The 23,733-nt window shown below is 43.6% G+C and overlaps 1 protein-coding gene across 2 annotated transcripts in view; it reads right to left on the reverse strand.

Moving 5' to 3' along the window:
- Positions 1-23,733, reverse strand: part of PCDH10 (protocadherin 10) — a 64,504-nt gene that overhangs the window by 35,975 nt on the left and 4,796 nt on the right. For both annotated transcript variants that reach the window (XM_085641485.1, XM_085641486.1), the window contains exons 2-4: positions 21,827-21,885; positions 21,202-21,308; positions 14,203-14,538 (exon numbers count right to left, since the gene is read on the reverse strand). In XM_085641485.1, the coding sequence (XP_085497611.1) occupies positions 14,203-14,538; positions 21,202-21,308; positions 21,827-21,885 (502 nt within the window). The remainder of the gene's footprint in view (positions 1-14,202; positions 14,539-21,201; positions 21,309-21,826; positions 21,886-23,733) is intronic.

The following is a 23,733-nucleotide window of genomic DNA, read 5'->3' on the forward strand; positions in this document are numbered from 1 at the left end:
TTTCTTTCTCTCCTTCCCTACTTTCTCTCTTCTCTCTCTGATCTCTTACTCTCCAAGGGGCATATCTACAAGGCGACGATAGAAAATTATCACCGCTTTTGCGGCCGTTTTCGGCCGAAGAGCGGCGATAATTTTATCGCCTAATCAGCAAGGTCACGCTATCGCGTGAAACCTTGCATTAGCGCACAAATTCTTAACGCCCAGCTTTGCATCTCTGAGATGCAAAGTGGGCGTTCCTGACCTGACATGACTGGAGAAATGTCGCTAAGCGACATTTCTCCTATCATCAAGCCCCCCGCTATGAAGCATAGCGGCAGGAAAAGTAGCGATAACCCCTGTTATCGCTGCTTTCCTTACGCCTGCTTCAGGACTGACAGCCATGATATCCTATGGAAGGTAGATATCATGATGAAGTATGTGAGGCCCTATCATCAAGCTAACGCCAAACATCGTGAGATTATCGCTGGGTTTCCAGTGATAATCTTACCTTTGACAGTTAGCGCTAGGATTTTTATCGCTTTTGAGATAAGCGTTGCTAATAGTACGCTATCTCAGCGATAAAAATCCACGCTAGCCGGCGATAATTATCCTAGCGCTAAGTGCGCTTAGCGATAATTATCGCCGGTTGTTGCTGATATGCCCCCAACTTCCTTGCTTTCTCTAACTCTTGAAAACCCCCTGTAGCTGCTGCAATAAAAACCTCTGTACTGAGTATCTGACAGAAGCACCAGCAGCCGCCCTGGGCTTTCAAACCAGCCTCCAGTGGCTCCAAGGCATCGGCAAAGGCCTGATGGAATAAAAGGCCAGTCCTGCCCGGTGTGCCATAACAGATATTCCAAGCCTCGTGTTATAATCTCAGGAGACAAAGCTAAGAAACCACTGAATGCCCAATGCAGACTGTTAATGTGAAATTACGTCACATGGATAAGGATTAAAAGGATGCTCTGCTGTATAATGCTAGCAAGTGCTAAAAATCCATCTTTGGGACCTTATGCCATAGTAAATACTTCACTGTGCGCCTTCTAGCCGAACGTAATCGAAGAAGAGCTCACTCACTTCTCTGCCTCAAAATATCTGACTGAAATCATCAGCGTGTTTTGCAGTCATCTTGAGAAAGGTGAAGAAGGCAGAAGGAATGTCCACTCTGTTTTACGTACGAAAAGTGGTGATATCTACGCTTATTATAAGTTACTGTGACTGGAAAATATGCTATAAATGTAAGTAATTTGTATTATGTCATCTTGTTTCCTTTGTGTACATTAGATAGGTACTTTTTTTTAAAGGTACTCCAACTTAGTTTTAAAGGCTTAGTTTTCTCTTCAAATAATATTCTTGCATTTGGTAATATTTTAAGTTTTGTAGAAATAATTTAGCAGTTATCTAATTAATATGCAATTTGTAATTCATTATTGTATATCTCTAATAACATTTAGCATTTACAGTCCTATTCATAAACGTTCGTGCACCATACACCTATAGGGTATGATCGAGAAAGTCCATGAGTTCTCATCTATGTGTGGATTTCAGTCTACACTTAGGTGAAAACACGAGGGAACCTATGGCCGATCGTATGGAAAACAATTATGTTTCAGTTCTGATATGATCAGTGGCAATTCAAAATGGTAGTCTGTGCCCTTTTGATTCAGAACAAACCCGTACCTGCTCTGTACTCACAATCTGGACACAGCAATACAAAAAAAAAGAGTAAAAAGATGCAACAATTCAGTAAACTAAACTCAAAGTACAGGATGCAAAGTGGCAATTCATAATTTAGGTTTTTAGCAACTCTCAGCAATAATTTAGAAATTCTTTGGATGGGAGGGGCTTCGAACAGAAGTGTGTTTTAGGGGAAACTCATGTGGCTTTAGTCACAATTAAATGTTCCACCCTGGGTATTGTAACACTTCTTAGGAGCTTCCTAGCTCTCTTTCGACTGAATGAAGATCTAAGGGTCAACCAGAGGCAAGCAGACAGTTGTGGTACTGAACAACAACAATTTTTCGAGTGGGAATTAGTTCCACTTCAAGGCTTTCCATGGAAAAGTCTTGACCCTGGTGTAAGTTTACACCCCAGCTGCTAGCGGTTGTCAGGTACATCTGCCACAATAATGTACAGATTACCTACACCACAGACCACTGAACACAAGGGAGCTTGAGGCTCAAAGTCTTTTTGCGGAACAAGCATTTGCAGCTGTCCGAGTTATGTAACACACCCTACGCTCCCTCCCCTCCAACCAACTGGTGTGCTCGTGAGTGCAACATACACTCACACTGGGTCACGTGCTTGTGACATTCACACAGAATTTGTACGTTTTGATTTTAAAATTCGCATTTAATACCTCAAAAATTTGAAACAGTAATTGGATGTTTTGTCAAAGTGGATATTTTGAGATATGTGTATTTAGCCATAATGTCAGACAGACATTACTTTCACCTGGGATTAAAGAAGTCCTGGGACTCCTCATGGCGGCAGTATATAAGTTACAAGACAGTAATGCAAATGGAACAAATATCAACACTTATTCTAATGCTCTATTAGGCACTTCATACAATAAGTGTAATTGGCGGCACATTTAGAGACCTGATGTTAGAGCGACTACTTGGAATATGAAGTCTTCACTAGTGTGATTCAAACATTCTTGAAGGAGGGAATAAAACAAAGATAATGTTCCTCGTGCTTGTTCAGTGGTGTACCAGGGGGAGGGATAATAAGTATCTCCACAAAGGGACAGCCAAGGTTTAATTAGCAGCCATACCACTGAGGTCAACTGCGGCTAAGTGACACTCAAAAACAGCGTGTGTGTAGTAGGAGGCTGTTAAATACTGAGGACTTTCATATTCTGTTAATGAGGCATATCAGGCAGTAATGCACAATAAGTGATGAAATGGCCAATACAGCTTTCTCAATGACATTTTCATGGGAATATGACAAAGGGATCATGATACAACATTTTCTAACATTTTTATGGAATTCAGAAAAGTTCATTTTTTCAAATTTGTCTAAAAACAGTAGGGTTAAATGTATTACTCTTTTAATGATGGTCTCATGGAGAAAAACGAATGCGGGACGCCTCCTGAGCAATGTGTGGTGGCATTTTGAGAAAAGGCATCAAAAGTGAATAATTGGGGTGTCATTATATACTCTGTCTCTAGCCCTGAACATTTCACCTGCAAATTGTTGAATTCAGGTGTGTTAGTTCAATGGAAGCAAAATAGTACTACAATACCCATAATGCTTTCGGCTGTCATACAAAAGTCCAAGACTAGAAACATCGTGTGTGATGGCCTGAAGGAAAGGGTCAATCTATAAAAGTAGACCTGAATGTAAATGACTGCTTAAAGTCAGCAAATCTTGTTTGCAAATCAAACAATTTTCCCAAGTATATCTGAGCCATAAGTCCATCACCAGTGCCAAATGCTCAATGCTTCTACCCCAGCTGAGCTGGCGATGGCGAGAGCAGATGGTGTATCTTTGTTTTACTGGGAATGTGCACCATTTATAATCCGAGAAGACCCAGTGTTCCCTTTTCGTGTCTGCATGATCACCACTTCGTGGCCTGAGGGAGTAGTTCCTAGAAGATGTTGCAGTGCTAGACAGTAAGTAACCACAAGCGAGAAAATAAATATTACATCTGTTGATGGATCAAGAACACCAGCGGCATCCTTGCAGCACATTCCTGTCCCTGCCCTAATAATACACATATGTACTCCTGAAGGTCCACCCCTGCTCTTCCCACATGGCTCATATTACCACCAATTTGCTTCGGGCACAAATGAGGGTCAGTACTTTTATCCTTTCTATAAACTTTAACTGAATCTGATGTGCATTCTGAATCCGACCCTAATTGTTATCTCCATCCCAGAGTTTGTCAGACAGTTCCATGCTTTCATCTCTCACATGGACCCCACATTTAAGAATCACTGGTTCAGTACAGAAAAGCATGTTTCTTCTACTCTGGCTGTTCCCTTGAGGAATCTGAAACAGACCTCTGTCCTTGTATTATCTCTTGCTCTCTTCAGGCAACACATCAAGAGGAAGATGTTAGGTCATTCTCTTCGACTATCATATAAATGGGGGTAAAGTCTTCTGGAAACATTGTTTTCAGTATTCACCCCCTTCCTCCCAACCAAATATATCCACTTCATCTGTTTTGCATAACAATGTCAAAGAGCGCAAATAACGTAATTGTGACATTTTGACGGAAGTGCAATACTTTTAGTGTGTCCTGCTTTATTTAGTATTATAAAAGGGGCTACGTGGCTATATAAACACTGAGGTTTACACTTTTACTTGTATAGGTGAATTTTCATGCAAATATGAGAATTCACATCATTCCAGGGTGAGTTGATATTGTGGAACACTGGCTATGCCAAGGCGATGGTTTGGGGTCAGTGCATCAAGTTTCAGCTCACTGACTACATACTTCATGGTAGTGAATGCCGTGTTCATCCAGTTGAACTATGTCAACTAAATGTAGCAAAAACACATGTTAAAGTTTGATTGGGAACATTTAACAACTCGTACAGCCCAAGGAAGAAAGGCTATTACACATTCCACCCACTGAGGGTAGAATGTTCTAAAATAAAAAGGAAGAAAAAGTAAGACAAAAATTGGTATTTTGGTGCAGAATTCCTTGTCCAGCTATTATTTGCCCAGAACAACTTGTTGTGGACAGTGTAGCTCTCTACATTCCGATGTTCTAATTCCTTGAAAAGACTGCCATATAAGGGAGTGTCTCTATCACACGACATGGGCTTGACTGCTTCCTTGTTTGACAAGTCTGTCATCTTGCCAGGGCACTATCACAGGGCCTCCAGGGTTTAATTGGGCATAGAGGCTCATGACTCTTCAGGATGATTCAATCCTTAGTGACACAATTATTGCCTGGGCTTATGGCACATTACTAGGACATAATAGAAACAAGAACAGCTTTTCAGCATGATGAATGCGACAACAGATAAATCCATTAATGCCATCATGTATAAAGTAAAATAATATTTATGTGTTTAAACATCTGATGCTCTGAATCTCCCAAAAAATAATACAGATGTCTAGGAGAATGAACACAAAATATTCAACAATTAATAATGTTTCAGCACATGAAGAGGACTTGAAGTGTTTCCTGTCAAAAACAATTCTGGGAGAGCCAATATTTTGGAACAATATCTTGGCTGCTGGGAAGTGGAAGCAAGCACTTGGAGTTTTTAAAATAAAATAATGACTGTTTGAAGGCAAGGAATTATAAAAGTAGCATTCTGGACCAACTATCTTCATTACTACAGGAGCAATAGTCAAATAAATCGTGATGGAAAACATGAGTTCAAAGACACTTAAGAGATTACAATTACAGTATTCTCTACTATGGATAACCTATGCAGGCTCCTCCTCAGCCTCAGTGTATAATGTTGATGAGGGCTGAGATGTAGTCCCACTCTGGAGACCATCGAAAGAAACAGAGTGATAACTTCTACTTCAAATCAGCGTCCATGTACTATAGGTTTGTTGCTCTGATATTGTTCCACTATTAAAATCCCAGCCACCCACCAAGAGATAATTGACAAAAAACATCATGTGACCCAATCCTTAAGACTTAGGAAGTTAAACGCTCTTTGACAGTCGATGAAGAAATCTGAAAAGGAAATATATGCCAGTACAGCTTTAGGAAAAGGGATGAAATCCCAGATCTGGAATTAAAACTAAGGTTGTGTCATTCTTGGGTTGGTGTGGAGTAGACTCATGTAGAGGTGCAGATTCAAACCTCTAAATATAATGGATAAATAAATGGTAATGTGATACGGTCCCAAATCAATCCTTAAGTAGGTCCACTTCATTATTGCCACCAAAGACGCCCAGTCTTTGAAGAGCCATTACAAATTAAGGGAAACGTATTTAATATATTGAATTTTTTTTAAGTGTGTTCATATAAATAATGAATTTTTAGTACTCTTTCATTGGTGGTATGTATTTAGTGGAGTAATACTATTTGGGGGGAGTTTATTTACATTACCAACCAATGTGGGTGGGCAGAGTGGGATGGTTATAATGCTAGTGAGCAGTGCTAGCTCACAGACTGGAAGCAATATTCACGTCTAAGAGCTTTGTAAATGACGTTTTGTTTCATAAAACCAGTATATGAATTTGTTGGAGCTGTACTGACTGACACCACCTGTTTGAAGTGATTGTTGGTATGAGAAAAACCCTCGTCCACTTGGAATAGATGATGAAATTTGGTCGGAATTGAGCATATTTGTCTTATTTGCAATACTAAACCTGTGAGAGTTTTTTGGGCTGGACTCTCATCGTTTTGTGTCTAGAAAGATGTTGAGTCCATCATTGGGTCTCCTTTTTCTTGGTCATATATTTTTAAATTGATTTCGACTTAACAGAGATGACATCAAAACTCGACTACACAAAAGAAGTTGAGGCAGCAGTAATGCTTGTACAAACCATTTTTAGGTTTGTAATAGACGTTCTCACACTGACATTAGAAACAAACTGTGGAACTAGATCTTAAACAGAAAAGAGCCAAGCATCAGTAAAATACTGGCTTAATTAATCTGCTGGTTTGAAAACAGCACTAAAATGACATTCCCCTAAACTGTAGAAGCCCTGAAAAACTGACACACAAACGCTGTAAATCCATGGACATACCACAACTTGTTATTGAGCCTTTATTGTTTGAAGATGTTTACCAGGACATTTCTCGCAGAAAGTCTTGCCACAGACAGATTAAACTGTTACCTGCAGCTCAGGGTGGACAACGTGGCTTCATTGGAAGGCTTCATTGAGAAAACAAATGATGAAAAAATTCAAAAAATGTTCACACTAGAGCTGAATCACTGTAATAGCGGGATGCAGCTCAAGGCCAACCAGAATTGCTACCTTTTTTGGTGCAGAGCAAAAACAATGGTAAAAAGTAGCATAAAATAACTGTCTTCTACAAAGACCCCAGCCAGCGAGCAGCAATATCTTATTGATTCAATTTATACTGCTGTAAATAATCATGCACCGCTGGTGTATAAAAGCTACAAGGCGGCATATAATTGTCATTCAGCTGTTTCAGCTTTAATGGGTGGCCCAACTGCCCAACACAATGGCAATCCATTTATCGATCTGGATGAAAGGCCGAGTAGGCCCCACCAGGATTCGTTTCTGTGACCACAAAGTAACAAATCAATCTAACAGGCACATTAGCCCGCAGAAATAAGTTACGGATGGCGAATGTTCATTTAATGAGTGCTAGAAAAAGAAAACAAATCTGGAAGAAAAAGAAACTAAATGTGAAGTAGTCAAAGAGCCCCCTTTAAATGATAGATCTACTTAACAGTTCAAAACCTGCATTGTTTAACATAAGGCTCTTTTATTTAAAAAAAATAAAAATAAAATAAGATTGATAAATGAGAACCCTGTCTTGAAATGGAACACAGCTCAGTCCTAACTGCTCTTAAACCGATGTTTCCCCACTATGCAACGCATAACAACTAAGATGTGCAAGGTTACCTGTGTACAAATTAACACCAAAGCCACACACAAATATGTCAAGTATACACTGTTATAAAATATAACCATGCTTATTCATAGAGATTTGGGCTCACTGCTGTCGGGTCCAAAATACTTGATATGAATAAAAGAAAATGCTGAAACTCACTGCTGTAAAGCAGGAGTGAGTATCAGGGAAAGGGCCAATAGGCCATGCAGAACGAGTACAAGCTGCAAGGATGAACTTTACTGGAGGAACTCATCACAACAGCACTGACATACAATGAAAGGGCTACCACGCTTAATACGCAACATTTCTCAGTAGAAATGCTATATTGTTCATACACAGTACCAACACCACTCTGTAGGACTGTGATACCGTTAATGGACAGTACCCAGAATCCCAAGCAGTGTTGTGACACCTTTTGTTAGACTTCTAGGAAAGTACCAGAGTCGCTCTATTAGCAATTGAAATAGGTGGCCCTTCTCATCATGACTGCAAAACTTTTAATGGAACACTGCCCTGCCACTACTTCTCAGCAGGACTGTAATACATTGAACGGGGAAGAGCTATCACTTCTCAGCAGATCTGCGAGCATCATTTTTAAGTGGGTCTAACATAATGGACAGTGCAGACACTTCTCAGCAGATCTCATAACGTCTTAATCTAGACTACCACGGGTGAAGCAGCTGCAGAATCTCATCCCCGTGTGGACAGCGCATGTCAGTAGCTTAGCACTTTGCAGTGCCTGTGCCCTTCCGGCACAAGTGACACTCAGCCCAGAGCTCCATGTAGGCACTCTTGCAATGGCATCTGAGCATCCACTGGGAAAGACTGGGAGAAGATGATGTGGAGGGACATGAAAAGCACTGCTCGAGTTAGAGGTGGATCACACAGGTGCAGAACCCATGCTCACATTAATTTTTTCACTGATTTGTATAACACTTGTGTCCATTGCTCTGACATGGGCTTGTCCACAAATATAAAGGTAACAGTTTACATTTTTAGAAGGACTTTTTCAAACATGCAATACATTTTTTATTTAAAAAAGCAATTTTCATTGTGGATGAATTAAAACTATGTAAAAAAAAAACTGGTTACAGCCATGTCTACTGAATGTCATTTAAAATAAATGTATTGCTGCTGACATAGTTGATCAGCATAGCCATTAGGGCAACACTCAGCTGTCGAATGTGTGATTTCTATCCTGGATCAACATTGCATCTTTGAAACCTTTGTACGACTGAATAATGTTAATAGATTAGTACAATCTACAAGCAACAACTGAATGGGTATCAACGCCAACAGTAGTGAGTGTTTCTATAAAGCAAGAGAACACACGATTCGTTGCATTATGAAACAGACTCCATCAATCTGCCCACACTGAATATAAAAACTGAATCCTGAGAAAACGGGCTTGGAAGAAATGAAAGACAAGGAAGAAAATGTGAGGTTAGCCTATGAGACTTGAAACCATCTTTTAACACTAACAGAGTATTCAAATACACAGAGAGGTTCTGCTTTGCGGAGAACTGAAACAACCAATACCCCCACAAAGAATGTCTTTACTACCTTGACTGAACCATGCCGGCCAACGAAAATTGTGCTTAGATAGCCATGGGTCCTGGAATAAATTCTGGATACTATTTTGAATGTAAATGAAATCAGAGGGCAGAAACAGGACTGATCCTCAGATGTTTTTAGGTCGAGGACTACCGGTCTGCCGAAGGCAGAACCGGAAGTCGAGATTTAATGTTTCCTAGAGTGGCTCCTTAGCCCGCCTCTCTTTTTGCTTCTCCTCCATTGGCTGGCTTCCTAAACGGAGGCCCGCCGTTGGAGGAGAGAGCCGTCCCTCCAAATAGGCTCCGTCTTTTTCAGATTCGGGGGCGTGTTTTTGCTGTTCTTTCCACTTTTTAGCCACGCCCTTTTAGAACAGCAGGAACACGCCCCCGATCCGAAAAAGTTTCGGAGCTTCCATCCGCCATTGTTTTGCTGTCCTCTGGCCGTGAGGATCTTCGTGCTGTTGTGAGTATAGTTTGCGGCGCTGCCCTTCGATGAGCAGGGATCCGCACCGTGCCTTGGACGCCTTTTTTTTTGTAGAGCTGGTGGCCCCGGGCAGCGCAGGCGCAAACTTGGACCCCATTCGAAAGAACACCTGAGAAGAGGTTAGCCTGGGAGTGAGTTAGACAGCGGCTCTCTCCCCCGCCCCAAATCCACTCCCACGGAAAACGTCAGGCGGGAGACTGCTCTTGCAACGCCGCAGCAGGAAAGCGGCGGCGAAGTTCGTTTCGGAAGTGACTGCTGTAGCAACAAAACCACACCTGTATCGTATTGTTTGCTTTACCAGCCAGATATGATCAGATCGCTTGGATATCCGTAAGTAAAGTTGCGCTCGCCGCTGGTTGCCAGTGCCTGTACCACCACTCAAGAGTGCTGTGTCGTTAAGTTGTGTGTGCACGTGGTAGGCTCCCATACTGCTCCTAATTAGAGACTGTGCCCTCCACCCTGTTGGTTTCGTATCCACTCCAGCCCTCCCACCCTTTTACTTTCTCGTCTCCTTCTGTGTTGCTTTGGTCTCCCCCTCTCTCTTGCATGTTGCTTTGCCCTATTCCCCCCCATGTAGCTTTCGCTCCCCTGCACGCTTAGAAAACTATAGCAACAAAACCACACCTGTATCGTATTGTTCGCGTGCGCATCAGCATTTACAAATTTACTCGGGTGGCTGCGTCTACAGCTTTTTTCTTGTAGTTTAGCCATGCTCCACAGCATCGCGGATACTGTTCAACGTGCCCGAAAGCCATTGCCAAAGCAAATAGGTCACAAAGACGAAACCTATTGGCTTTGCCAATACTCGTCTAAGATTACCGTTTTAGCTTTGCCCCATTTTACTTACCCTTATGAATTTCTAACAACAGTTACTCATACCCCAGGACTTTAATACTTAACTTTTATATGTATCTCCTTATCTCTCCTTTTTTTTGTACTTCAATGTTTTTGCATTTTGAGGTAAATGACCTGAAAATAAAATTTCCGATTTCGCTGGCGCACTGACTACTCAGAAAAGTACAATAAAGCCAGCAGCTGTGAAGTCTTTCCAACAGACTCACGGGATGAGTAAAGAACAGCCACCAACCGGTGCAGTGGTCACTTCCACACAGGCGAGGGTTGGTACAGAACAGCCAGGCTCAGCAGTAGAGGAGTGGCCCCAGCATGCACACGTGACAGCAGCACAGTCGGGCAGAGGCAGCAGCCCGTGCACATCACTCGGAAAATGCCACTTCCCGGGTAGGGGCAGCTTTTTAGGTCTCGGCTCGAAGGTTTGAAAACATCACTGAACAACCTCCTTTTGTAAATCCCCACAATTTACTACACTGCCCCTTTAAGGAACTCCAGAGTCATCCAGACTATCCACCATGCAGGGAAGGGTCAGTGAGGCATTTTGTTTCTGTCAGGACCATTGCATTGTAAATGCTTGTTTTGTTTGTTTACACGCTGCGACACAGAAAGGAAATAATGAAAACGAGCAACACCTGCTCCGTTTTCATAGCTATCCACTATTCCGAGAGTATACTCAAGTCACGTGTGGGCAGTCTTAAAGTATTAGTTACTCCGACGCCTACCCGCTAACCCGAATGTTGCCTCTGGAGCATTGACCGATGATGGAGGAGTAGAGCCGGCCAGGGACTACGTGAATAGTACACTGTCTTCTTCCAAATGCCGACCCCTTCCCCCACCACTCCCCAATGTTTGAGGAACCTGTTTGGACGGAAACATGGGCCAGATATCAGTGTGATTAAACAAGCGGGCAGGCGGCACATTTGCTAAATCTATCCTGAACAAAAATAGTTTTCAACACTCAGTGATCTTTTTGATACTTCTACAAATTGTAGTTTTCCAGACCATTTCGAGGAGCTTCGTTGCTTCTATCTTCTCATTAATGGATACGTGGGTGTGTATGTCTATATATGTCCTTTTCTTCTTGTATAATAACTAGGTTATCTTTTTTAAATATCTGTTTATTGCGTTTTTGTAAAGCATTTAACAGGGAAAAAGTCAATAAAACAAAGAAACACCTTTTAATTAACGTAAATACATTTGTTTGAAAACATCACTGAACGACCTACGTTTGTAAATCCCCACAATTTACTACACTGCCCCGTTAAGGAACTCCAGAGTCATCCAGACTATCCACCATGCAGGGAAGGGTCAGTGAGGCATTTTGTTTCTGTCAGGAGGATCCACAAAGTGCTGCCTTCTAGTTTTTTTGGGCTAAAACATGCTTTTTTGGCTTCATTCCAAGTCCTACACATTCTTGCATTATTTTGCAGGAAGTGCCTTTTCCTCCTGCTTTTTCTCTTCTTTCAGCAACTTGACAGGTGCTCCTTGTGTGGAGGTAAGAAATCTTTGAATGATCCCTACTCCATCCCTACTCCATCAGAAGGTGTAAAATCTGTCCAGAGATGCCTTACAAGTGATATATAACGTTTAGCTGTTTTTTAGGTCTCGGCTAACAGCTCAGATTGGCCTGATGTCTTACATATAATGAACAATTACCGCAAAGCGGTCAATAACGCGCGCAGCAAACCAAACAATGGGGACTAGCTTATCCTAGTGACCACCAGCACAAGCACATGGGACATTACACTCACAAGCCGGCTGAGGGAGCGCAGATGGCTGTGTGTGTGTGTGGGTGGCTCTGTGTGTGTGTGGGTGGCTCTGTGTGTGTGTGGGTGGCTCTGTGTGTGTGTGGGTGGCTCTGTGTGTGTGTGGGTGGCTCTGTGTGCGTGTGTGTGGCTCTGTGTGCGTGTGTGTGGCTCTGTGTGCGTGTGTGTGGCTCTGTGTGCGTGTGTGTGGCTCTGTGTGCGTGTGTGTGGCTCTGTGTGCGTGTGGGTGGCTCTGTGTGCGTGTGGGTGGCTCTGTGTGCGTGTGGGAGGCTCTGTGTGCGTGTGGGAGGCTCTGTGTGGGTGGCTTTTTTTGTAGGTGGCTCTATGCGTGGTGGCTTTCTCTGTGTGGGTAACTCTGTGTGTGTAGGTGGCTATGTGAGTGGCTCTGTGTGTGTCGGTGGATTTGTGTGTGTGGCTCTGTGTGTGGGTGCAAATGCAATATGTCTCGCATTTTAGAGTGATTAAGCTATTGACATTGTAAATAACAATGCCGTTTCTTTAAATGTTTTAAAAACAAAAATAATTTCATGAGCAATGCCAATAGCTCTAACTTTAACAATGCCGAGACCATTGCATTGTAAATGCTTGTTTCTTATTAGCAAGAGGGCGGTCAAGTTGAAGAAAGCCATACGATCTAGCAGTTTCCGAAGAGCAGCTCAGACTGCCACAATCAGTGAAGTGTGAGGTCCATGCCATGGGCCACTAGTACTAGGGCACATTTACATATTGTGGGCTAGAGTGTAATGTATTTAGGGTGAATCATCCCTCTGAGAGGTTACATGTCAAGTGGAATGCACAGTTGGGTTTGTCTGACTACTGCAATATGTATGGTGCAATTTAATATCGTAGAATCCGAACTATAGCCGAATTATGTTAGCTACAAAGTAAATCACCTGACTCTGCCTGCTTTAATGTAAAAATAAATGGCCCAAATAATTCAATATCTGTAATTAAAAAAAATGTTTGAATATTTAGCAAAACTAAACTGGACAAATGCAATAACCAACCACTTCAGTGTCTATACCACCATCTTGTTTTCTAAAGAGAGACACCAACAGCTTTTCTGGTCCATTAACTAGACAGAATGCCATAAAAATAAAGTAATTTACACTAGTTGTAAAGAAAAATAGAAGAAGTATTTAATCATCTTTTTAAATAAAGGCACAGTTCTATTGCAAGCTTAGCCATCATCTAAAACACCACTAAAATAGAATTTTACAATGAAAAAATATCTCCAGTTATCTTTCCAAATCTCCTGTTATGACATGAGCCTAATCAGCCTAAACCAGTATGCTCCCTTTAAAAACGTGAAAACCAAAATATTTTGCTTCAAATAGTAAAGTCCCTGGTCCTGATGAATTCTCAAAGCGAAAGAGGCAAAACGCTCTTGTTGGAAAAATAAATGCGACCTTGGTGCTTCTGAAACCCAAGTTACTCCCCTTTCAAAATCCAAATATGGTTTACTATGCCCTAGAAGCTCCAAGCTCATGACCTACATGCTACATCCAAATTAGCACACAGACTGCACGCCATTCCATTGACTGAAGGACAATGGCACTGTCACTTGATGTCAGCTAAGCGCTACTCTGGAATAAAGAACACAAGTGGAACCTACAAGGAGACATGCAGAATCACGATGTTCTGGGATAAAACCCGAGGCACTGTAGTTCTGGGCACACTTGTGTAAAAGCTGCTCATTTCTCTAAATTGGAATGCGATCAGCAATAAGTGACAAAAACAAGTGCAGTTGTGTCTGACAAAGAAACATCCCCTGCAGACGCAGCCAGACATTTCATTTACCAAAAGGGGAAAATGTATTACCCTTTCAAGTGATTCAAAACAACAAGCAGGTTCCAAGATTGATTTTTCAAGTACCATCTGAGAAGCCACAAAAACAAACTCATTAAGTATCCTTTCAATAATGTGAGCAGTCTACGGCTAAAAAGAATTCTGGCCTCTCTCCAAACATTAAACCTCTCAATAGGTGAAGAGCTCCTGGCTGCTTGAATTCGGTGCTGGCTCTGTGCTACAATAATGGCAAATAAATAGACAACTTACTCAAATATGGGGGTTTGTAAGGCGCTCTGGTGCCGGATAGCAGGCCGTCCAACTCCTTCCTCTCTTTCCTTTCGAGTGTGCTCCCGCCGCCATTGACAACTCCCAGCAGGGCCTTTTCTTTGCCAAAGGTGGAAAAGGACCTCTCGCCCCCCGGCTGCACTTCCGGTGCTTCAAACACCTCCGTGTCCGGAACTGAGTCCATGCCGGGCACGTGGAGGTTGGTGCGGTAATCTGCAGCCTGGCGTCCGTCGGAAGGGACGAAGGAAGGCATCCAGCAGCGATCTGAGTGGCCCAGCGCTTTGCACTCCTCTGTGCAGTTAGAAAAAAGATCAGTGCCTGCAACCGGGAGAAAGGGACAGAAGCTTTAACATCTGCGGCCCTCTGACGTCAGTATTGTGACGAAAGCATGTCCCAAGACAGGGAGGAACATGGTCGAAGCCACACGTATGACAAATGTTTATTTTGACTACTAATTTTGTGTTCCTCGTGCTTAAATTGTGCAGGATTCCGGCTGAAACATACTAACTTCTCTATATGCACATATAAGCAGTATTCCATTCGGTGAGAGGTTTGAAAAATGAAAAATGACTCGTTATTTGCTTACCCAGAAGTCACAATTGTTTCTTCCTATACAAATATGATCTTCGCTCATAAAACAAAGCTATATTTCTGCCTTATCGCATTCACTCTCTTATCCTAAAACAGTCCATACGTGTTCTGCGTTCCTCTAGTCATGCAGGTTATCATACCAGCATATTCCTTTACGTGCACACGTACTAACCTCAGGGGCTTAGCTGCTTAGAAGTAAAAAAAAAAACTCTCATTAAACTCAATTTGAAAGAAAAAACCTGAAAAAATCTCGATACTCTGAACATCTTCCGGGGCTTCGTTACCCCCCACTTTAGCCTGTGGATTGAAGGGGTGGTGTCACTGGGCAACCCCTCTGTAATGTGAAAGGCTTACGTTGTTTATGGCTCCTTTGACAAAATGGAGATTTGGCTTCCAAAAAGCTTTGTACTACAACCTCTTGCAATGGAAGGAAAGGATGGGGAGGGGTGGAGAGAATGAGGTATGTCCAGAAAGATTGAGAGAGAGTGGATGGATGAAGGCAGAGTTTATTGGGAGGAAGGATGTAGAGAACATCGACGGATAGAGATATGGATGCAGAGTTGGATGACTGGAGAGCAGGATGGAGGGATGGATAACATTAAGGATGTATAGTGGGTGTATAGAAGGGTGACTGGAGAGAAGAATGAATGGATGGCTGGAGGAGAAAATAGAGTGGCAGGCTGAAAGAAAGGAAGGTACAATGGATGGATGGCTGGATAGATGCATGGACGGGTGGGGTGGGTGGATGGAAAAGGTACCAAAATGACCTCAAGAAGGAAGAAAACGAGTTATAAAAAGACAGAAAGGAGGATGGTTAGAAGGAAGGACAAAAAGCCGAAAGAAGGATGGAGAAAAGGAAGGAGTGCATTTTCAGAATTACCTTCCCTCAGTGGACACAATCTCCTGAATGAATGAGGGGTTCATCTACCACACCCACTCACTCAGAAGTATTCAGGGTATTTTATTATTCTGGCACTCCCCTGATCATCAGTGCAGCAACATAACGGATTTCCCCCTTGAATATGCTGCATATGGTGATCCCTTTTTAAGAAGGTGTCTACAGAATAAGATGTTGGCAGGGACTATATTCTAGGAAACCATGGTGCAAATAGACTCTAACCACAAGAAGATAGCTGGCAGACCCAGAATCTTAGAACCGTAGACACTGACAGGGCAACACCAGTACATAACATATCGATAGAATAAAAACAGGGGGGAGTGGTGTGTTCATAAGTACCACAAGCTTAACCAGTAATCAATAATACTCCCTAATAATCACGATGGGTAATACTCATATGTTGAGGCATTTGATCGAATCTACCTTTTTCTACATTAACAATCCTACTGTCGGCCTGAAAACAGAGCATGCACAGAGGCAGAGACCCCGTGTTCTCTGACACACATACATACATGACGATACAGGGAGGGTCTTGCTGCATGCATGCTAGTGTGCATGCTATTGTAAATTGCTTTCATGGCATGGGTTTGAATGAGTTGCAATGGGCCAGATGTAGGTGTGTGAGGTCACTTGCATGCTGACAATATTGACAAACACGTTAATGACTAGTCTGTCAGAAAATATTGGTTCCAGCCAGCAGTGGGCTACCATCTCGCATCGCTTGATGCTACGAAGAATTCAGAGGACGAGTGTGACTGTACTGACAGTCTTCGAACTGACACTGACAACTGGGTACGCAGCCACAGATTATGCAGCCTGGGGATTCAATCATAAGGAGGGAAAAGAAATCACGACCCACTCCTCTGTCCTGACATCACCGACACAATTATAGGGATTAACACAAGAATAAAATACCTTAAAATGTCTACGTAAATAAAATCTGCCATGGAAAGCAAACCACCTCCACGCACAAATGATTATTTAAATGCGTGCTCCACATATCGAATTAGATATTTTTCGGGCACTCATTAGACAGTTCACAATCCACAAATTGATGGCACTGCCTATCACCGGGTGCCTGTCACTCCAAGGGGACAGGGACAGCGTGTTCCTTGGTGCTCTGCAAGGCTCCCACCTTCCAACACTAAATGCCTCTGACAAGACCTGTTCATAAAAAAATAATGTCTCCTCAAATAACACGTGCTCTTTACCAAGGGTTTGAAAACAGAAATCTGGGCAGATATGCAAAGGAAGTCAGTCTTTTGGGGGTCTGCTTAAAAAGATAAGACGATTTGCGTATATAGTACTATTTGTGTTACAGTCTCCCTTTTTTTATACAAAATCGTGAGCAAAGGTGAGTCGGCTTTCATTGAAAACATATTTAAGAATAATGAAAGACATTTCTAGTCTCTAATACCAATAAGGTTTGAGAAATCGTCAGAAAAGGACATGGAATGCAGTATCTGCTTATATACACAAAATCTTACATAATAAGCAAGCCAGGTGTGTTAAAAAAAAAAAAGAAAGAAACTGGTAGGACTGGAAACAAATCTTTGGGAGGACTACAATCTCTACAAGGCAATCCTAAAAAATGGAGCAATGTCCAAACACAAACAGTGAAGGCAAGAGTCTTTGTTTCTGTAACAGTGTGTAAATGCAGAGACACCCGGAGCAGGCAGAGATCTGCACTGGGCATCGGCCTGGGTTTGTTGTGCGAGGCTGCAGAAGTCCAGACGCAGAAGCTGCAGAAACACACAACACCAATGTTTCTTTCTATCGAAGGGGAACGCGCCAGATGAAAAAACAGACCTGCAGTTCTGGTCCCCTGGCCTGGGAGGAAAATGTAATTTATGTTCCATCATCTGGTAAGAAATGAATACTAATAACTTGTAATTAAATATTGGTCCGCTGAGCAAATGAATTTCGAGAGCAGGAAGGAGCCGACGGTTGGTTGTGGACTAGAATTTAAAAGCGAGTGGCGAGGGTGCGTGCGCGCGCAACGTCTAGCGCGAGGCACAGGCAGAGGGAAAGAGGGCGCGAGGCACACACAGGCAGGGCGAACGAGAGCGCGAGGCAGAGGCAGAGCATGGAGCTCGGCGCGAAGCTATGCCAGCTGCCACGTTCAGTCCGAGGAGGCTGTGGCCACCCTCAAGCGCCCTTAAGATGCCAATGAAAACCAGGAAACACCAAGCAGAGTGCAAGGAATCGGCTCAGCGTTGCTGTTGCCCATCCAGGCAGCGCTAGTGTGATTTGCATACACCTTCATGTCACCACTGGCCCTATTGGGCGCTTTCTACATATAAGAAAAAGAGCTAAAGGAGAAAAAAATCAAAATGGAAGAGCGCAATAATGTGAACTGATACACCGCTCGCATCTTGTACACAATTTCGAACATTATGTGACTAGCTATTAAATAACAGCTGTGAGGCAGGGGCAGTAATCGCTTTCCCTGCTGATTATACATAAAAAGTGAAGATAAATCAAAATATAGAAATACTCAGAACTGGTTTGACTCGCCAATAATGCCTTTTTGAGGTACACGTCCTGGGCCATCTATATATTTTAACTAAGGGACACTATTTAAGTGTATCACCTCAACAACCATAAACCACTAACCATCGACAGTATTAGGACAACAAACTCGTGCACAGTTGGAACAATGCCAAAGCCACTGCAAACAGCCACAAATTGCACCAGGGGTGACTGGACTGACAGTTTGCACCCAATCCTGCCCTCAGACCAGGGCCTTCTACTTTGACCCTTAGGTGCAATAAAATGCTGTCCGCGTGCACAGTTCAGTTTTAGTGATGAGTTAAAAGAAACAGTGATTATGGCTGAATAGTTGCAGACATGTATTTCCAAGATGAAAACAAATCTACCCAAGATGAGTTCAAGGTGCGATTGTGTGGGAATGCCGGGGAGGTGAGGGGTGAAGAGCAGTGGCAACGGTCCACGGCTGCGCCTGCTTCAGATGTGACCCTCAGGATTCAGTTCCAGCTGCAGGCTGAGCTATACCCAACTCACATAAGAGGTATGCCTGCCACTCTCTGTGCGCTCTCTGCTGCCTTCAGATACGGCGATCAGTCAGCACACACAAGAGATATGCCTGTTCGCTTGCTACGCACTCTGTGCTGCCTGCTGGTCACAGATACGGCGAGTAATCAGCACATATAAGATATATGCCTGTTCGCTTGCTATGCACTCTCCGCTGCCTGCAGATACCGCAGGCAGCACACATAAACTTGGTGCGTGTTCTCTCCTGCCAGCAGATACTGATATCAGTCAGCACGCACAAGAGATACGATTGGGGTTTTCTGCGCGCTCTCTTCTGCCTGCAGATCCGGCCACCAGTCAGCTCACATAAGAGATATAATTGTGTGCTTGCTGCTGTCTGAAGAAACGCGATCCGTCAGCTCACATTGTTCGCTTGCTATGTACTCTCTGCTGCCTGCTGGTCGCAGATTCAGCGATCGGTCAGCACACATAAGAGACATGCTTGTGCGATTGCTGCGCGCTGTCTGCTGCTTGGTGGTTGCGATCTGGCAATCAGTCAACATAGACACACAAGAGATATTATGGCGCATTTTCTGCGCGCTCTCTCCTGCCTGCAGATTCGACGATCAGTCAGCACACATATGAGATATGATTGCGCGCTACCTGTGCGCTCTCTGCTGCCTGCAGACACGACGATCAGTTTGCACACATAAGAGATGAGGTTGCGCGCTTGCTGCGCGCTCTCCGCTGCTTGGCTCTGGCAGACACGGCAATCAGTCCGCCAGGATGGAATGTGCTCCTACCTCTGCTTCCAGCAGCCTCGGCGCACCCTGCACCTCCTGCACATGTTAATTAAGCTCTGCTTGTTTCATTATTCTGATTCATTATGCTGATGGACTAATCTGATTGAAATTCTCCGTCGAGATTAGAGCGCGTCGGGCGGAATGGGGGAGCCCGAGTAAATGAGATGCGGCCTCGGGACAAGAATGGCTTCCTTAAGTTCCCGAAATGCCCATTACCGTGTCAGCGGCCCTGAAAGCGCGCAGGTCGGCGAGAGGCTAAATGCGCAGCTTCTTGAGGGAACAATGCCCCCCGCCCCTCAAGGAGGGCGCAATGAAAGGCGCTGTGTTCAGGCCCAAACTTCTGCCGAGCCCTGACTTGTGGGGTTCCCAGGCGGAAAATAGGAGCTCTGTTCGCAAGGAGCGGCCCTCGGCACTTTTGGCTCGGCCGAGCTCTCATTAGGGCTGCATATTAATGACTCGCAAGGGTCCTTCAATGCGAGGACGCACAATGCACGAGGGCGCAGACAAGCCTCGAGCAGGGGCCGGGTGTATCTAGAGCAACGTCCGCAGCCGGCCAGGACACTGCTGGGGATTACTGGGGCTCAGCCCGACCCAGAGGGCAAGAGGTGAGGCGCCCGCAGGCAGCTGCAACATCGCTTTCTATAGCAGAGGCATTTCCACGGCTAGGCGCCTCGCAGATTCCCAAGGAGGAAACCCCATCGCTAATCCTCTTCGTATTTTCAGGGAAAGTGGGCTCGAGATGGTGAAAGTGCGCTCCATTCCATTGGGGGAGGGGCGCTGATGTGCCCTTTCTTTCACTTATCATTTAATGGAAAATTGCTAATTTAGTTTGGCAGCCTCATCATTTTGGATGGTTTCAAATAGTGTTTTGAAGGAACGCACTCATGAGAAGATTACATGTGTCGTAAAGGCAGCTCACCGCAGGAAACAGGAGTATATCACAGAAGCATGCTATGACTCAGAGGCGAGTTACATTCCCGTCATTGTGTGTAAAAAACAGAAACAGCCCCCTTGCATAATAACATGTTACAATCCCCCCCCCCCTCCCCCGAAAAAAAAGAAAGATAGCCAACGTGGACAATAACATTCAAATCATTCTCTATTTGCAAAAAAAAGACAAAAACCCTGTACAACATCTCATAGTTCTAAGATTGGTGGAAAGTATTTTTGTACAATTGTGCAAAGCAAACGCAAATGGACACCAGCTAGGTAATGGATCTTCTTACATACATCAAATTGCTAAATGGTTCACATCTGACTCCTACGTTTTTGGCAGATAAGGGAGATCTGCACAAGAACATACATTAATTATCCCAGGATCACACAGTTTGGACAAGCGGGAACCAGGATTTCAACCCGGATCTCCTTATTCCTAAGACTACAACTTCCCCACAAGATGACATTGCTACTGATCATGTACATCCAGGCATGCCGCTATTCTGGAAATCAGGCATGGGTCTAGCGCTCCTGGACTTCCGTCCACGTGTGTGCCTTACAGTATTGAACTACTTCGAGGTGTCCTGGCCTAACAGAATACAAATCCCCCCTGGAATTCCTTCCGCGTGTGCGGCCGGGCCTGTCCAGCATGCACAGTAGCGCAGCCCCCCCCCCCCTCAATCCCCCCCCCAGCATTTGGCACCTGTTCATGGCGATCGATGACTTGCTCTTGAAGTCATCCCTTTCTTGAGGGCTTACCAGAGGATTGACCTCGATTAGTGGCGTCGTGATCACTGTCTCCTTGCTCGCTGTCTCCATGACCACTGTCCTTAGAGCTTACTATGTCTGCCTCCTGGAATGCAGAGCTGGAAACATAAAATATGGGAATTATGAAAACCCGCCTTATGAAAGAGACGTTCACAAAAACATCTTCTGCCATCCCATGGCCGCAGAGGGTGCTGCACCCACAACAGCTCTGCTCACCACAAGCCTGCCTGCCTGCCTGCCTAGCCAGCCGTGGGGTGCGAGCAGGCAGGGCAAGCAGCGCTTTGAGTCAGTGCCGCAGCAGGCAAGGCAGGCACGGTGTGTGCAGTGTGCCTGTACGTTCTTGAAATGCAAGGAAAACTGGGCCTTTACCAAACCTACCTCAGCACCGTTTTCTGAAACACATTTCGCAAAATGTTAACTAATACGTCAGTAAAAAGCATCAAGTTTTAAGCAGGTGGATAAATACAAAAATACCAGATGCCCATGGTATATGTCAGATTACGGTTCCCATTTCTGGTGGAAGCGTTCATAGCGGCTCGGGCACCGACATTTCATCAGCATGCTTTAAAAAGAATGCAGAGATGTTTTAGAATAACAGAAACAGTGGGGTCCATACCTGTTCACCCTCCTCGGCCTGTCAACCAGATAACTGAGCTCTGTCCGCTGATGTTTATTCTAGATTAAAAAAAAGAAAACAACAGAGATACGTAAGTGGAGCAAGAAACATTAGAACTAGCAACCTGGAAAAGGAAACGGTGGTCTTTTGAGGCGTGTACTGGCTTGCAGTCTGATGTGTTGCATGTTTAAAGGAGGACTGGGTTGTTTTTGCCAGAAACTGGTGGGTCTGTGTGCAATCTCCTACAAACAAAATGTGTCCTTTTACTCAGGTAGTTTAAAATATGGCTGTTTTCTGGCACACTCCCTACTTTTGATCGCCAATTTTAAAATACACTACTCTGCATTCTAGGCACGCATGCAGCGTGTCTACTGAAACCAAGGCATTATCCTAACCTGTTGATTAAAGGCCTCATTCATGTTTTTCCGTCCATTGTGACCATTCAAAAACCTATATGGGAAGGGTCGTTGTCAGCAGAATATGGAGTGGGCACCGCGTGTGCTTTATGGTGCAACACCTTCTGTGCCAATGACATCGTTTTTCACCAAGGCATTGGTGTACTGAAAGAAGCAGAGACAGTGACAAACAGGCAGTCTTTTCTGCTGTGGTGCACTGTGTAAATCCATTCATTATTTTAAGAAGTAAAGGACCTGATGCGGAGAGTAATCAAAAGGCAGAGGAAGAGAGATGAAAAGGGGGGTCAGACAGGAAGTGAAAAAGATTATGTGGGAGGCAAATACAGAAACGGGAAAAGAGAATGGGAAAATAGAGAGAAAAGGAGCGACAACCATGGAATATGTTAAAAAGGGTGGGATGAGAGCAGATAGGGAGATGAGAAGGTAGAGAAAGGCAGAGGCGCGTGCACGAGAACACAGAGATTAGAAGCGATGGAAAAAATAAAGGCAGTGAAAGGTGTCAAATAGGGAGACCCACAGAACAAGTGAAACTATGAAAAGAGGTAGTGGGGGCATTTTAAAAAAAAGAATATATATATATATATATATATATATATATATATATATATATATATATATATATATATATATATATATATTACATACACATACATACACACATATTTATTTTTAGATATACATATATAGAGTTATATATAATCACACACACATATATATGTGTGTGTGTGTGATTTCTGACAGGGAGTGGAGTTGCTGGCAAAGAGTGTTGAAGGCAGTGCTGTTAAGTTTTAGCACACGTCTTTTCTAGATAATCATATATTTATATATATTCACGGTTGAGCTTGGGGAAGGGCCATGACTCACGAGAGATGAAGCATGGAATTGGTAAAGACAGCCCTCCCACGCGTCAATAATGGTAATAAATAGCATATTACACTCTGTAATTGCATGTATGGTTTATGCCCTGCAGTTTTTCATATAGATGTGTTTTTAATCATATTTAGCTAAAAGAAGGAAGTAAGGGATTACTGTTGTGAACTGAAGTAAAATAGAATTGAAGAGGCTACTAACATAGCTGTAAAATGCAATCTATATGGCAATAAACTGTTTTCTCGAGTCAGATTTGTTTATACCGTAATACTAAGTACATGGATGTGTGTTTATTAGCACGGTTGCCCCCAAGTAGTATGTCCTTGGGACTTTACATATTGTATGAACATACATAGACAAATGTCTTCATGCAAAGAAACGGAAGCAGCGGGTGGGGGTGGTTAAAAAGGAGAGAGATCTTGGCTGGCAAGCTGTGCTCACAGGTAGCTTCGCCCGCAGCATCAGTACCACAGTGGCTGGTGCCAAGCAGACTTCATTTGCATGCGCGCCATGTAGGCGTTTAGCTGCAGATTTGTTTTCTCGTCGTGCCACCAACTGCTGGGTTGTGTGCAGGGATTCAACGCTCCCGACCTCGAGGTCCGGCCAGTGCTGGGAGCCCGT

This window comes from Triturus cristatus, chromosome 2_2 (genome assembly GCF_964204655.1).
Source record: "Triturus cristatus chromosome 2_2, aTriCri1.1, whole genome shotgun sequence".
NCBI classification, from domain to species: domain Eukaryota; kingdom Metazoa; phylum Chordata; class Amphibia; order Caudata; family Salamandridae; genus Triturus; species Triturus cristatus.